The 16,193-nt window shown below is 38.1% G+C and overlaps 1 protein-coding gene across 3 annotated transcripts in view; it reads right to left on the bottom strand.

The window, feature by feature from the left end:
- The window catches only part of ADAM23 (ADAM metallopeptidase domain 23), a 169,343-nt gene that overhangs the window by 27,579 nt on the left and 125,571 nt on the right, over nucleotides 1–16,193 (bottom strand). For all 3 annotated transcript variants that reach the window (XM_055345459.1, XM_055345458.1, XM_055345460.1), the window contains 7 exons: nucleotides 16,005–16,104; nucleotides 12,268–12,342; nucleotides 11,463–11,552; nucleotides 10,114–10,194; nucleotides 3,830–3,880; nucleotides 3,059–3,122; nucleotides 1,277–1,382 (listed from right to left, as the gene is read on the bottom strand). In XM_055345459.1, the coding sequence (XP_055201434.1) occupies nucleotides 1,277–1,382; nucleotides 3,059–3,122; nucleotides 3,830–3,880; nucleotides 10,114–10,194; nucleotides 11,463–11,552; nucleotides 12,268–12,342; nucleotides 16,005–16,104 (567 nt within the window). The remainder of the gene's footprint in view (nucleotides 1–1,276; nucleotides 1,383–3,058; nucleotides 3,123–3,829; nucleotides 3,881–10,113; nucleotides 10,195–11,462; nucleotides 11,553–12,267; nucleotides 12,343–16,004; nucleotides 16,105–16,193) is intronic.

Raw genomic sequence — 16,193 nt, 5'->3', positions numbered from 1 at the left:
TGATCTATTTCTTGACATGGTAGTTCACGTAATAATTATTTGGCAAATTGTATATTTGTGTGTTATTCACTTTTCTGCTTATATGTCATATTTCCCATTTTTTAAACGTTTCAGAAAACATGCATTAATTTTCTTTAACTCATTGGTGGTTGGATATTCTGTTACTAGATATTCAAAAGCTATCTTCTACAATGACCCAATCCAATGCCTCCCAAACTTTTTGAAGTTACAAAGAACACACAGAAATGCCCAGGTGGTCTAGGACATTAAACTAATGAATGAAGCTAATGAAATCCAGGTGTCTAACCACATGGATTTTTATGACTTTAGGCTCTACTTCCTTCTACTCTCTGGCACCTCAGAAAGAAGAGCAATATTTTGGAACATCTGTGCCTCACTTGTGAGACATCAGATGGGAAGTTCTGCTCTATTATTTTGGTTTAATTTTAAAGAAATTACAGTCAAAGATTTGTTGCCTTGTAAGGCCTCATCCACCATCAAAGACTACAGGGAATAGCAAAGTTTCATGAAGTACACAAAGAGATCATTAACTAGAAAAATAACACTTCTTTAGATTCTTGCTCTGCTTCATAATTGGAAGAATCTTCATTGTCATGGAAGCATAATGAAGGAAATTTGGCCCATAACCTGATAGTTCCATAGAGCCATGTCATTGAGTTAACCTTAATAAACTATTAAATCACAATTTTCACTTTCCTTGACTAATCCAGGCAAAGTATTACTGATGAACTCTGAAAATATCTCATTTCCTGAGTAAAGATGCCTCTGGAATGCACTAACTAGATGCTTTTGGAAGAGGGAAAATATCTGATATAGACATTAGATGTTTAATTGAATTGAATGGTGTTGCGCTCATGGAACAATCAAAAATATATATTACTTCACTTTGAATTATCCCTAAAATACATACACTCTATATATTTTGCTTGTAGATCTAGATACTAGATATACTAGTACATGCATAGGCATTTCGTACTACCTCAGCAAAGTGTCTTTTCAAAACAAGCATCAAGTAAAATACAACATGTGAGAAATGTTCTGAATTTTACATAAACATTGTGAGTCTACGTCATGGTGAGCAACTTAGTCCAAAGCCATTTGCTTCTAGATATACTGATGTACTTTTAAAATACATACTATAAAATTTTAAACAGCTGAATATCTATTAAAACTCAGTAACATTTCTTTCGTGCTCAACTCACATCTGAACCAGGGCTTCCGATCACTCGTCCTGCCCCCAAAGCTGACCACTTACTGTTTGCTGCACTGGATCCAGCGATCTCCATCCCTCCCACAGTTTCCCTTCTCCGTGCCTTCTGTGTTCAGCTTCTCATAACAGAACTTGTCAGACCCAGAAGCCTCTTTTGGAGATGAACAAGAGAAGAGGATTTGTTTTAGTTGTTTTGGTTATGCACAACCAGCAGCGTGCAGGTAAATGTTTAACAACGGGTTCTCCAGGAAAAAAAAAAAAATCCTGACTCTGGCATATGCCAATTTCCCTGGTGTAAATGCCATCATGTAAATGTCTCTGGTATAACACAGGGCTAATCTCAAGCTACCAATGTGATGGCCACAGGCTTCTGAAATTCCTCAAAATTTAACACTTGGCTCTTGCAAGCTACTCCAGGACAGTTCTAGCATGCTGCTGTTTTTAACTTGAGAAACAAACGGACTCTCAGTGCTTGGTGGGGTTGAGGGAGGAAGAGAGGAATGGCCAACGGCAGGAATTAGGGAAGTAGCACATGGAAAACTAAGAAAGATCCGTAGGCTTGTTTTACCCTAGTATTAAAAGATATTATAAAAATCTTAGGCAATTAAGATTTTATGTCAACACTTGGGTTTTAGTATTTAAACCTTTTAAAAGACAATATGCCTCTATCATCTATTCTCTGTCAAAACTGAAGCACTGAAAATAAATCATTCAGTTAAATGATATTTTGCCAAACACTGAAATACTCCTGCAGGGGCTCTGTTCTCCTTCTGTGGGCTTTCTTTTTCTCTGGGGGTGACCCAGTTTCAGCCAGCAAGACAGACCCATTTCTCTGCTATGGTCTGGCCCAAAGAACTGAGGTTCACAGGACAGGCACAGTCAATGTCAGGAAGAGTCTGGGCCTCGGGGCGCCTGGGGGGCTCTGTCAGTTAAGCATCTGCCTTTGGTTTGGGTCATGATCCTGGGGTCCTAGCTGGACTCCCCACTTAGCTGGGAGTCTTCCTTTCCCTGCACCACTCCCCCCACCCCCTGGCTCAAGCTCACTCACTCACTCTCAAATAAATAAAATTTTTTAAAATCTTAAAAAAAAAGAGTATGTGCATTAACATTTAGGGCATATACTGAGAGCCAGGACCATGTACCCAAATCTCTGGGTCTACACCTCTGGAAGGACCCCATTTCTTCCCTTCAAAACTGAGATGATAAAATTACAGAATTTAAGAAATAAGTCTGGTACTTCGCTGGGGTAAAGGAACAGAAGACTAACCTGAGGGGTAATGGTAAAATCCAAGGTACATAGTGAGTCACACAAGTGGCTGGATATTGAACATGACTGTCACACTGAACCCAATCTTTGCAAGTGACATCTCTTCTCTGACAGCCACATCACTGAGGGACATAGCTTGGTTCTGATGACAAGTCCCCAGCTTGAACAACCATTTTCTGGGGTTTTGTGACTGTGATTCACAGTTCTCTCTTTTCTCACCCTTTCCTAGATTTTTTTTTTAAAAACATCACTCCGGGGGCGCTTGGGTGGCATAGTCAGTTGAGCATGTGACTCTTGGTTTCAGCTCAGGTCATGGTCTCAGGGTCATGAGCTTGAGCTCTGCATCAGGTTCCACACTCAGCAGAGAGTCTGCTTGAGACTCTCTCTCCCTCTCCCTCAGCCCCTCCCTACTTCCACTCTCTCTAAAATAAATAAATAAATCTTAAAATAAAATAAAAACATCACTCCACGCCGAACCAGTCTTCAGCAAGACTGGCAGAGCAGGGTAATGTGTGCAGAGAAACCCACATGCATTGACTAACCAGGAAAACATGACTTACTCGTGCCCCAGACGTGCTGACACTGGTTGTCCCGGGTCTTGCATTCCCCATTATAACAGCGGCCCTGGGGACAGAGAAACACATCAGAAGGGCCCACGCAGACACTTTCATTTCCCCCAGATTTGGACTGCATGGTCTCCTTTTGCTGTTTTAGGTAAGTTGATTTTTTTTCAATGCCATACCCCAGTATTTTCACAGTGAAAAAAAAAATCCCAAACATTGTAAGGGAGGCACCACCGACAGTTAAATTCTAAAACTCACAAGAGACCTCACAGTACAGCTCTTTAAGTCAAAAGTAATCGGAAATTTTAAATTTTATGAAAAACAAAAGTAGGTACACTTCCTTGGGCCATTCCAAAATGATTTTTAGCTCCTTTTGGGTATGAGTGCTACATCATAACATGGCTTCAGAAAAGAAAAAAAAAAAACACATTATCACCTATTATAGCACATTATAACACTCATATTTTCCCATAATAGGCTGACATTACTGAAAGATGATCACAACTCGATAAATTGGATTCCTAATTCTTTAGTCATTATATTTTTTTCCTTGCCCTCAATCTGGACAATTTGTCACCAGGGCTAAATATAATACTATATTTAGTATTTGATATGCTGTGCAACACTGAATTAGCCGTCCATTGAGATAATTTATTGTTCTTTGAGTTGCAATTTCTCTTCAAAGTTATATTCATCAGAAAGGGGGGAAAAAAAACCTCCCAAACTAATCCTTTTAAAATTATACTTAAAACTCATAGCCCAGCATACCTGATTTTGATTGCATGCATAACCATCTTGTTTATGAAGGTTTGGTGGGCACTGAAAAATACAATGTATTTAGTTAACCTTCAGATTATGTGTACAATATATAAAAATGCAAAAAAAAAGCAAGCATGGTGAATATATAATTGGGAATGTCTAGAAAAACACGAGTAACCCCTTCAGTAGGTTATCCAAACTAATTCTTCTATTACTGGCAAACATAATAAATTCATCCATGCGGTGAGTACTTCTTTTTATTTATCTGGCTTCCATGAGGTGGACTAGAATCAGAACTTACATATTCACTTGCCTACAGAGTTAAAAGTAGAAGGAATCAAAATGGACAATGAAGGGCATGAATCAGCTTGTTATGCAGGCAGGGAACATTCGGGAACTAACCCACGAGACCTCTCTCAGCCCTGTGAAATGTCAAATCTGCATTCGACACCCGTGATGCTCACCTAGAGGCCACATTACTGAAAAAGAAGAAATACTCTTTCAACTCAGTGTGAGTGCTGCATCTCCATTACATCTCTGACCTCTCTGACTACAGACGTGTTACTAGAATAATCGTGATGGGATGGTTATTGCTTTTTCCAGGTCTATTTATCAAGTCATTGTTTAAAAGTACACTTCATTTTCTCAGAAAGTTACTCTGAATGAATTAAAATTTTTACTCTCTATGCATTTTATTGGCCACATTTGAGAGAGCTGAAGACAGTTCCAAGTCAGAGGAGCTAGTACAGTGTTCAAAACAAATATGCAAAGAAAAAAGCAATATACAGGTAAATGAGTGAGAAACACAGCAATAGGCACCAGGGTCTCCCCCCAGTCTTCAGCTTCTCAGGATAGGACAGTTCTGCTTTCCCAACTGGCCAGGCCCCAAACCATGAAGTCATCCTCTGTTTCTCTTTCTCTCACACCCTCCTTCCAGTCCGTCAACAAATCCTACTAGGTCTACTTTCAAAATATAGTCACAATCTGATGACTTTTCTCCTTCTCCACTGCTAACCCCCAGTCCAATCCACCATCCTTTCTCACCTGAATTATGCAACAGCCTCCAACTGATTGCCCCGTTTCCACCCTAGTCTATACAGCTACTGGAGCGTCCTTTTAAAATCATAAACCACATCATGTTGCTCCTCTGCCTGATGACTTCCCAACATACTTGAGGGACTTCAAAGTTCAACGTTATATGCACTTTGCCATCCCCCCATCTCCATCCTCTCTCTGGTCTCTTTGCTACTCTGCCATCACTGATCTGATGCTCTGTGAACGTGCCAGGCTTGCTTCTTTCTATGCCACAGCCTCTTGCCTTTGCTCTTCCTTCAATCTCCCTCCCCACCCCCCCCGCCAGATTTCTGCATGGTTTGCTTTCAAAAACTGTAATCCTTCCCATGTTGGCATTCTCTATTTCCTGGTTTTTTCTTCTCCATAAGATTTATCATCTCATACTCATCTATGTTACTTATTTGTGTATTGCCCCCACCTCAATGTGAGCTCCATGCAGGCAGGACAGAATGTGCTGTTCCTTGCTGCCTCCCTAGCATCAAGAACAAAACTGGGCTCCATTATTATTGAGTAGGTGCTCAGCTACTATCAGCCAACTGGATGAAAAAAATGAATGACCCATTCAGACACAATTAAGTTACTCTGTTCTGGGTGCCTGGGTGGAGGGGCTCCGTTGGTTAAGCATCTGCCTTTGGCTCAGGTCGTGATCTCAGGGTCCTGGGATCGAGGTCAGTCTCCTTTTCCCTCTCCCTCTGTGCTTTCTCTCAAATAAATAAATAAATAAATAAATAAATAAATAAATAAAATCTTTTAAAAAAAAGTTACTCTGCACATATCAAGCTGTTTATCAAGTTCACTACAGAAAGGTAATAGAACTAATTTAGAATTTGCAATTGCTAAGAAGCACTAACTTACAAAGGAACACTTTTAGATAAAATGCTTTCGTCTTACATCTTTCTAAAGAATAAGAAGCACTAACTTACAAAGGAACACTTTTAGATAAAATGCTTTCGTCTTACATCTTTCTAAAGAATAACTGACTTTCATATAAGCTTTCATTCACCACAGCTTTTCAATCAATCTGATGGTGACTACTTAAAGGACATAATTATCAGCTCCTTTTTAAAACCTGCCACAGTGGGCCAAAGGCACAGAAACAGAGATCCAAGTGGACTCTTTCATCTATCCAAATCCACTGAAAATGCAGTCATTATCTTATTAATCAACTAACATTAATTATTCACTTACTCCAAGACGAATACAATCACACCAGACAAAAATGCAAAAGAAATGTTGCTACTAGAATGGGTCTATCAGGGTCTAAAATTATATGATAGTTGACTTTTGTGATGTTTCAATTAAAAAAATTTTGTAGAGCTCTTCAATAATTAAAAAAAAAGCCCCTATTGTAAACTGTTACAGCTACATGCAAGATTTCTAATCAATTTATTTTTAGTTTTTAGGCTAATGAAAGCAAATTGCTGATCACTGAAATGTTTAACATGGGAAATTATGGAATGTCTTACATCGTCTGGGGACCCTGAAAACAAAAGGACCATAAATCTGCGGACTTTATTCTACATGTGACTAGAGCTCTGGATTCAGTCTCTCTCTAAATACCATTCCAGCCCCCACTTTCATGCTGTGCAGGAAGGTTCACACGAGGCAGGACTTCAACAGTGCAGTAGCATTTAAATGTGCTTATTTTAAATTGTGTTATATCACCCATATAGATGACATATATTTTAGTGCTAACAAGAAACATTTCCCACATCTTTCAAAAATACTTTTATTATATCATCCAGTATTGTTTGCCAAGGATTTCTCTCAGTTGCACAAGTATTGTTTATTCTGTGAGAAACTGAATTTACAAAGTAGCTCAGAGGCATCAGTAAATGATAATCTCAAAATTTAGCAAAGACATGAGGAACAAGACAAAGTCAGAATATTGCCAATGACACTGATTCTCAGAGATGCAGAGGTTCTCAGAGATCCTAATCATAAGCAGTATCCATTAAATTCAAAGCTCAATGCCTGTTACAAAACAGAAGAATTCTGGGGGATCTTAATTCCCTCTACTCCCATTATCTATGTCAGGAGGATTCTGGTCATATAAGGAAATTATCGCTAAAAGAACATGCTATTCTAATATTCTAATTCTCTACTGAGAAATTAATTTAACAGTATAATTTTCACCTTACATACATAAAGCAAAAGGAATGTTTTAGGGTGTCTGAGTGGCTCAGTCAGTTAAGCCTCTAACTCTCAATTTTGGCTCAGGTCATGATCTTGGGGTCCCAAAACTGAGCCTCACATCGGGCTCAGACTCAGTGTGAAGTCTGTTTGTCTCTCTCTCTCTCCCCCTGCTTGCTCTCGCTCTCTCTCTCTCTTTAAAAAAAGAACATTTAAAAAATTTAGACAATAGAATATTAAGTTGAACATAGAGCCCTCATTATAAAAGCCTTACTTCCAGTAATTCTATGGCAATTCAGGAATTAAAGGCTGACATTAAAAACGACAAATACCCACCATTTGCTCCAACGTGGATGGAACTGGAGGGTATTATGCTGAGTGAAATAAGTCAATTGGAGAAGGACAAACACTATATGGTCTCATTCATTTGGGGAATATAAAAAATAGTGAAAGGGAATAAAGGGGAAAGGAGAAAAAATGAGTGGGAAATATCAGAATGGGAGACAGAACATGAACGACTCCTAACTCTGGGAAATGAACTAGGGGTGGTAGAAGGGGAGGTGGGCGGGGTGGGGGGTGACTGGGTGACGGGCACTGAGGGGGGCACTTGATGGGATGAGCACTGGGTGCTATTCTATATGTTGGCAAATTGAACACCAATAAAAAATAAATTTATAAAAACAAAAAAAAAACAGAATTAAAGGCTGAAAAGTGAAAAAACTGTACTTTGAAAAGAGCTGAACACATAGAACCCAAACTATATATGATGGGTGTAAGAATAGTAGTATTCTACAGAACTAAAAATATAACTCATGGAAACAGTATGTCAGGATTGTCACAAAACATAAAACTTGGCACAAAACATAGAACCCACAATTCTTACACCCTTTCACTATATTCTAGGAAAATTGCAAAGAAACCAATTTACATATCTAAATAGAAGAAACAGATATGCATAAAAATCAATAAAGAATAGCCTGAACACTATTTCTCTGCATCACATCCTTAGAAAGGTCCCTCTGAATTGAATCTCAGATAATATACATCAAGAACTTTCAAAAAGGTTAGTTAGACACTTTTGTGTCCCTCTCTTCTTGTTTTGTTTTGCTTTTTTCCAGTGAAGAGCACAGAGTGCTACTCCAGCTACTCTGCTCCTATACTCGCTTCCCCCTGAGGGCAAGTAGAGTGACTGATTGATTGACAAACTCGGGAAGAAATACTGGCCCTTTGGCTGCTGTTGCCACTCTTTTCCTGCCTACTCATGTGCATTAGACTATCGTCACTGCTCCTCCAAGACACACAAGACAATGGCCCATTTTTGCAAGAAGTCACTCCAGACCCACTTTTGTCAATAACCTGTTCCTACAGCCTGAATCTGGGATCTATTAAGAGGCTCATTTAGCTCTCATACGAAGTTACGGTTTTCAATGTGGCCATTTTCAATATGAAAAATGGTATTTAAAAAAAATGGTATTTTGACCTCCCACTGTACTCTATTTATTGGGAGCCCCGTGGAAACCATAATATCCGGCAGTAGATAAATCCATTTCTGGGCAATTTATCCTAAGGAGTGAATCCTGAATAAGAAACATTCTTAAAGATCCATACAGGTGTTCACTGCCATACTAATTACAATAATGAAAAACTGTCAACAACCTAAATATCCACCACTGGATAAGAAGTCACAAGTCAACTCATAAATCCATATGATAGACTCTCATGCAATTGTAAAAAGGGTATTTATAAAGACTGTATAATAATACAGGAAAATGTTTTTGAACAATGTCTTGAAGTAATGTCAGTGCAAAAATAAAAGTAGAATAAAATCCAAAATCCTTACCTATTCCCTAATTGCCCTAATACCTGATTTACTCTTGATTTTTTTCTACTACTCTCTGGTAATCCCTGCTTTCATTCCATTTCTTAAAGAAGCCAAGCTTCCTTACTAGCTGTTTCCTGACTAGCTCCTCCTTATTTACCCTTCTACTTAAATGCCAGCTTCTTCAGGAAAATACACCTGACCACCCCACCTAAAGCCACCCACCTCACATCTCACCTTATTTTACCTTAGCACATACCACTATTGGATATTTTTGTTCACTTATTTCTCCACCCAGCAGAATGTAAGTTCCATAAGTGCAAGAACTTGCCTATCCTATTCCCTACTATATCCCAACATTTACCAAACTCTTTTTATTAGCAAGATGGTTGCAGAATAGAGACAAGGCCCAGATACCACTCTCTGTAGTAAATATGAATCATTAACCAAGGTATTAAATTGTTCAGATTTTAAGACCCACAGTCTCAGAGTATTACTTTTGGAAAACAAGGCAATGGCAGTTATGTAAAGAATATACAGTAGTATGGTTTAAGACAAAACTTGTTTGTTTTTTTTAGTGCTGACACACAGCAGGTGCTCAATGAATGTTCATTTGAATGAAAAATAAAGACTTAAAATAATGTGATATAAATTTTTTAAACATAAAAAATTGTACAAAGAAGGAATGCTAGTAGGCAACATTAATTATAATGTTATAATAATTTTTAATGTGAAGAAGACCACGCCAAACCATATGGGCCATGATGCCAGGAAAATGTAAATGGGAAACAGTTGGAGACCAGAACTGAGAGGGGGACACCTGCTCCCGCTCCCTCTTCAATCAGAGCAGCGCTACTTGTTCTCTACTTTCTACAGTAGGCATCTAACAAATTTTTTCTTAAAAGAAAGTGCCCTGTGGCTTAAAAATGTTTGAAAATAGTACATTAATTCTTCATCAGTGTGAACATACAATTTTAGATGTGGGGACTGAAAGGAACATAAATTCGTTGGGTAGAAACCATATAATGGGAACTAATTATGAAGGAGAAATTTGAAAGAAGAAAGAGATTTAGGTCCAGAAAACACAACAAATGTTCCTAAAATCAAGGCACGGTGGAGATCCAGAAATTACTAGAAAACAAAGTGAAGTGAAACAAAAAAACAAAGAAACCAAATCATATTTCCATATGTAGCCCAACTGAACGCTTTCCAATGTGTACAATATTTGCAAGTCAAACGTATTTTTTAAAAACTTGGTTTGTCATACCTGGCCAGAGTCTCCAGTACAATATTCAGTAATATCACACCCATTCACAGCATCCCGACATTCATATCCTCGTGGCTGAAACTGCAAATCAAAATTCAATATTAAGAACTTGTGTTAATTAATATTTCCAATAGTTAGCATTGTTATATTCACCAATAATTTGGATACTTTCTCATAACCATCACCAAACTCTTGTTATGAATTAGCAAGTTAGCTGCAGAATAGAGACAAGGCCCAGATAACCACTCTGTGTAGTAAATATGCATCATTAAGCAAGGCATTAAATGTTCAGATTTTAAAACCCATGGTCTCAGAGTATTACTTCTGGAAAACAAGGTAACAGCAATTATGTAAAGAAGATACAGTATTATGGTTTAAAACAAAAGAGCAAATCACTAAAATATGAACATTTAAGATCTCTCTGAAGATTGATATACACACCCAAGCTTCACTAATTGTATCTGTTAGCTTGTTCATGTTAATCTTAATGTTAATCTTGCTTTGGCTAAATATACACAATCAAAGTGCAGTGAATTCATATGAACTCCTTTCAGTGACACCAATCATATTGAAGGGGTGGGTAAAAGATGAATGAAAGAGACCAATGATGTCAAGCAACTTATAATCTGGTGGGGAACATAAGGCAACCAAGCTAGAATTTCTTAAAATACCATAAAACCTCTTGGCATTGAATAAGATAATAAAATCATTTTACTTTATAGTTAGAAGCAATATTAGAGGGTCAACAAATGAGAAAAAGGAATATTTTAAAAATGGCTTTTCAAAAATTGACTGGAGGTTCTACAGATGGAAGTTAACTGTGTCCACATGCATTAGCTCTATATATACACATATAAGCAAATAGATGAATATTATTTCCTTATCTTGCTTTCTTGCCTTTACAGGAGATTTTTTTAAAAACCACACATAAAAATGTGAGCACTAGGTTTTATGTTCATGGTCCAAAAATAAATTAGGTCCAAAATAAATGTACATATACATTGTAATAAATGTAAAGAAAAATGTTATAAGTAGGCCATATTATTTAAAAAGACCCCAGGAATTGTCCCTCTTCTATTCAACCATCCTTTCAACCATCTAATGTGGTTTTCATCTTCATTAGCAGGGCAACTCTCAAGGTTGGAAGGACAGGATAGTTGACAGTGAACCATAGTAAAGGTAAATGTTTTGACCTACAGAATTTAGGTAGCATTATGGATTCTACAAAACTGCGAGGGACACATCAATCAACAAATGTGTGGCCAGATCTACAACTCTTCTATGTACACCGTGAGATATTTAGCTAATACGTCCACGAAAAGGAAACACAGAAGTGTCGGGTGACTCACGAGACATGAGGTACTGTTACAGCAGGGCCCGTCGCTGCAGTGGGCCCCGTTGGACAGAGAGCACTTCTTACAGCATAATCCATAGCATTCCTAGGGGAGACATTCCACGTGAGTAAGTGAGGCTGGTCATTCAACCCTCTCTCTACATGTGACTTATGTATAATCCACAAGAGGAGACTTGCACAATAACTAGCAAGCATTTCAGGAAGTAGTCACTTTAAACAATGATAAAATTCCTTCCTGCCATATTTTTCAGCAAAGTATGATCTTCTGTGAAAGGGCTTCTCTCCCAAAAAGTGAGCTTATTTCTTAGCAGGTACATCACCTTCCGTTAGCTCTTTCTTAAGACTCTATCTCATTTGGGGTTTTTAAAAAATATTTTATTTTTAAGTAATCTCTACATCCAACATGGGGCTCGAACTCACAATCCTGAGATCAAGAGTTGCATGCTCTACCAACTGAGCCAGGCAGGTGCCCCAAGACTCTATCTAGTTTTATAAAGACAAAAATAAACACACCATGGAAAGAATATTTCGTGATTTGGTATAATCTGAATGGGATGGATATGAGCTATGGATTTTTAAGAGATAGAAGATTTGATTAGAAGAACCCATTAGGTATTTTTTCAAACAGGGCCATAAGAACTTGATTATCTCTAACATGTCTGAGCTGGGATTAGACATTGATGAGAGAGATGAGAAAGAAAAGCAGTAAGACCAAGGGAAGGACAGTGTAGGCTTCTCACTATTCTTGTTTGCTCTGGGGAGGAGCTGGTTTGAAGGTAGGAAAGATCTCTTATACTTACCACATGTAATAAACCACAGTCACATTCCTCCCCAGCCTCCACATATCCATTTCCACATTCTGTGGGTTCAAATAGCTGAAAGAGGTTAGGAAGACAAAGGAAAAACATTTTAATTTATCACAGAAAACCAACACACCAATCAGGCCACATACATGGCCCTATAATCAGCTATCATGTGATATTCTTCTGTGATTTGCTGTGATGGCATCTTACAGATGATATCTGTGTGGGTAGCACTGTTCACTTATTAATAACACTTCTAAAAACGTATTCCAAATGGGGTAATATTTCTTGGAGGATTCTCTGGAGGTGGGCTCCAGAGATGACCTCTACCATTAGAATTACTTATTAATGGAAATTAGCTGTCAAAACGAATAGATCATTTATCATACTTGCTAATGGGGCAAAGATGCAATTGCTAAGACTAACGTATATCTAATTTACTGACTTATCTCAAGGTAGCTGAGAAAACATAAAAATTGTCAAAAAGATAAAAATGTTTCGGTCAGAGCTGAATGTAATATATATAATCAAGAAAATGCAAATAAGCTTAGAAAAGGTGCTGCTGGGAATCCATGCCCATCACTCTCATTGAAAGGAAATCTGCACTGTCTAAAGCATATTAAATAAATGTGCAGACGGGGCACCTGGGCGGCTCAGTGGTTGAGCATCTGCCTTTGGCTCAGGTCGTGATCCCGGGGTCGTGGGATCGAGTCCTGCATCAGGCTCCCTGCAGATAGCCTGCTTCTCCCTCTGTCTATGTCTCTGCCTCCTTCTCTCTGTGTGTCTCATGAATAAATAAAACCTTTAAAAAATAAATAAATAATTGTGCAAACATATGCACCGATGTATAGAAATCTCTTGATCATTCCTGGAGCAATGGAAGAGTCAAATTTCTAGAATAATCCACTTGACTAGTGCTATAGTTTGCCAGACAAACTATACTGCAAACAATTGTGGAGGCAGTGAGTGTTCATGAGAAACATTCCCATATTCTGTCAGCTGGAGCAAGATCTCCCTGTGTGTGTCTATCACACTTGGATGAAGACTGGAACAGCACATTCCAAACAAAACGCTCAAAGCCAGGAGTATGAGAGGGCAAAAGAGACTCCTCCTCCAGCATACACACCCCAAGGGAAGGGTTGCCTTCCAAGCCCATCTGAGGAAGACCTGATTCTCCCTCCACATTGAGGAAGGGAAAACTCTTACTCAAAGCAAGAAAGTTTTTCATTCCTCCATAGGAAAGTCCCACGAGTAACATCAACAGTCCTCATCTCTGTGGTATTTCATCAGCAGTCAGGAGGAAATGGAAATGGCAAGTTCAGACTGGACCATGGCTAGCACTTCCTATTAGGCCTCACATGGAGCCAAATGCTAGATCTCATTCTTAGGACCCTCCTTCCATCCTGCGGCAGGCCTCTATCACAAACCAGGTGGAAAACACAGCAGGTGGGGAGAGTCCCACAGCACAGAGACAAGGCAGGCAAGTAATGTGAAAAAAACATGTAAACCGTGCATGCATACATTCATTGACTAAAAAAGCACTTGGAAAAGGTCAGTTCTTTGATACATACATATAAACTATTCCACTGGAATCCACGGGGGCTTCCTTTAAAAAAAAATCATTCTACCATGTAGCTGAAAAAAATAAATCCGTATTTACTAACTTTTAAAACTGAAGACATACGGCTATTTTTATTTGGTTTCTGAGCTACTGGAATAATTTTCTTTCTACTCACAGGCAATTGCAGAAATCTAATGATGCACTCTTCCACACACACTAGAAACCTGAGGACTGAGTGCTGTGCTCTCAGGCAAGATGCTATATTATAATTGACTGGTGAGACGCAAGGCAGGTAAAAATCAATCACGTACACTTTAATTCATAAATGCCAGCAGTTCACATTGATTCATTACTACTCATCTCTCCCATTTTGAACACTTTGAAGTTTTCAGATTTCTGTTGCACTGAGATCAATGCCATGAAAGGCAGGCGGTTGAATTTAATGGTGCAAGGTCACCTTAAAATTCCTGTTTCTTTTTCTGCAGACTCATTGAGATTTTATAGAGATGTCAGGCATCAAACTACAGTCCCTTGACTACAGGAGTATCACTTAATGATGAGGAGAGGAGTAAATTATTCTGTTAGTTATCCACACTAGTCACTGATTTTTTTTAAGTTAGTATGATTTCACTGTTCTTTCAATTCATAGAGCATTAAACATTTTGTATAGCAAATGGACTATATTTGATTTATGAAGTAGTATTTTCAAAAGAAATATGAAATGTGTAATGTTAGAATCTCTATACCATCTGCTAATGAGCAGCAATCCTGTCTTTTTGCCTGTTGAGTGATTCATTTCCAAACACGCTACTAGAGGTCCACAGTCCCTTATGCAAAAGCTTTGTGGCCAGTGAATTTGAAAATTCTGGCTTTGCTAGATTTTAGAAAAGTATGATGCATTTACCACGTTCTATGTAATAGCCCTGAGGGGCCTGGTGCACACCCTCTAATAAAAAACATTTATATTTCTGCAGTAATACTTATGAATATTTACACTATGAAGGATAATAAAAGTTTTCAGTCCAGGAGAAGTTTACTGCCTGACGTGTTTTCTGCAAACTCATAAAAAACACTTTCAATTTTCAGACCTTTTTGAATTAAGGAATGATGGATAAGGGTTGTGACGCTGTATATATGAATTCTGATGAAATGCCAGTTGACATCATGGACCTTCCCACACAAAGAGACTATATAACAAATAATAAATACACATATGTATTTATGAGATCCATAAATAACTTGGGCTATTTTTTGGCTAGCTGATATTCATAATAGTTCCTGTCTAGGGGAATAGACCACTCAAAATTTCTTTTTAAAAAGCCAGGGAATTGGGGATCCCTGGGTGGCTCAAAGGTTTAGCGCCTGCCTTCAGCCCAGGGCGTGATCCTGGAGTCCCGGGATCGAGTCCTGCATCAGGCTCCCTGCATGGAGCCTGCTTCTCCCTCTGCCTGTGTCTCTGCCTCTCTCTCTCTGTGTGTGTGTGTGTCACTCATGCATAAATAAATAAAATCTTAAAAAAAAAAAAAAGCCTGGGAATTAGTTATACCCTTAAAGAGATGTCAGTGGAATATGGAATTTTTGTCAGAGAAATGGGTTGAAGCAATATCCCTTAATCTAACTCACAATCTCTAAGCAGCAGGATGAAAATCCTAACGTGTAAATTTCAAAGATATTTTAATTGAAGGGCATTTGTTTCTTTGTTTAGAGGACAAAGTGGGCGGGGTACAGCTAGCACTGAAAAATCAGATTCACAGTAGCAAAACCATGATTTTATCATTCATTTAAGCAGGACCAGATTTCAACATGATAATGGCTTTTATAATAAATATTAATCTGACTGACAACCCCCCACCAAAGAAAAACCTATTTTCTAAGATAAGTATCTGACATTTGGCAGTGTTTTATTGTAAATAAATATGCCTTTTTGCAACTGATTTTATTAAGGCACAGAGCTACTTTTCAACATTTCACAAAGATAAATGCAAGAATGACTTTTAAGTCTTTTCCCATAATAGATTTGTGACTAGATCCTGAGCAGATCAGAGGTGGATATGATCACGAAGGTTGTTGCTTTCATAAATGTTATGTACATCAAACACATTTCTCAAAAGCAAGAAAAAAAAAAAGGAAGAAGAAGAACCAGAGAAATAATTACACTTTCTGAGTTACTAACCTTTGTCGGCCTGTTGAAAAGACAGGCTCCACCCCCTCTTTGTAAAAAGTCTCTATATTCCAAAATGCTGCACTTTGAGAACTTTCGGGAATGGGACACCCTGAGAAAATAAAGAATCAATTATGTAAATAATTTACCAAAAGCAGTCATCAGAGAAGAAAATTAAAACCCTTGAATTAGAACAAAATG

The sequence above is a fragment of the Nyctereutes procyonoides genome, unplaced genomic scaffold (genome assembly GCF_905146905.1).
Source record: "Nyctereutes procyonoides isolate TBG_1078 unplaced genomic scaffold, NYPRO_anot_genome, whole genome shotgun sequence".
Classification (NCBI taxonomy): domain Eukaryota; kingdom Metazoa; phylum Chordata; class Mammalia; order Carnivora; family Canidae; genus Nyctereutes; species Nyctereutes procyonoides.
Note: the sequence above shows the minus strand (reverse complement) of the source record. Positions and strands in the feature narration are given on the sequence as shown.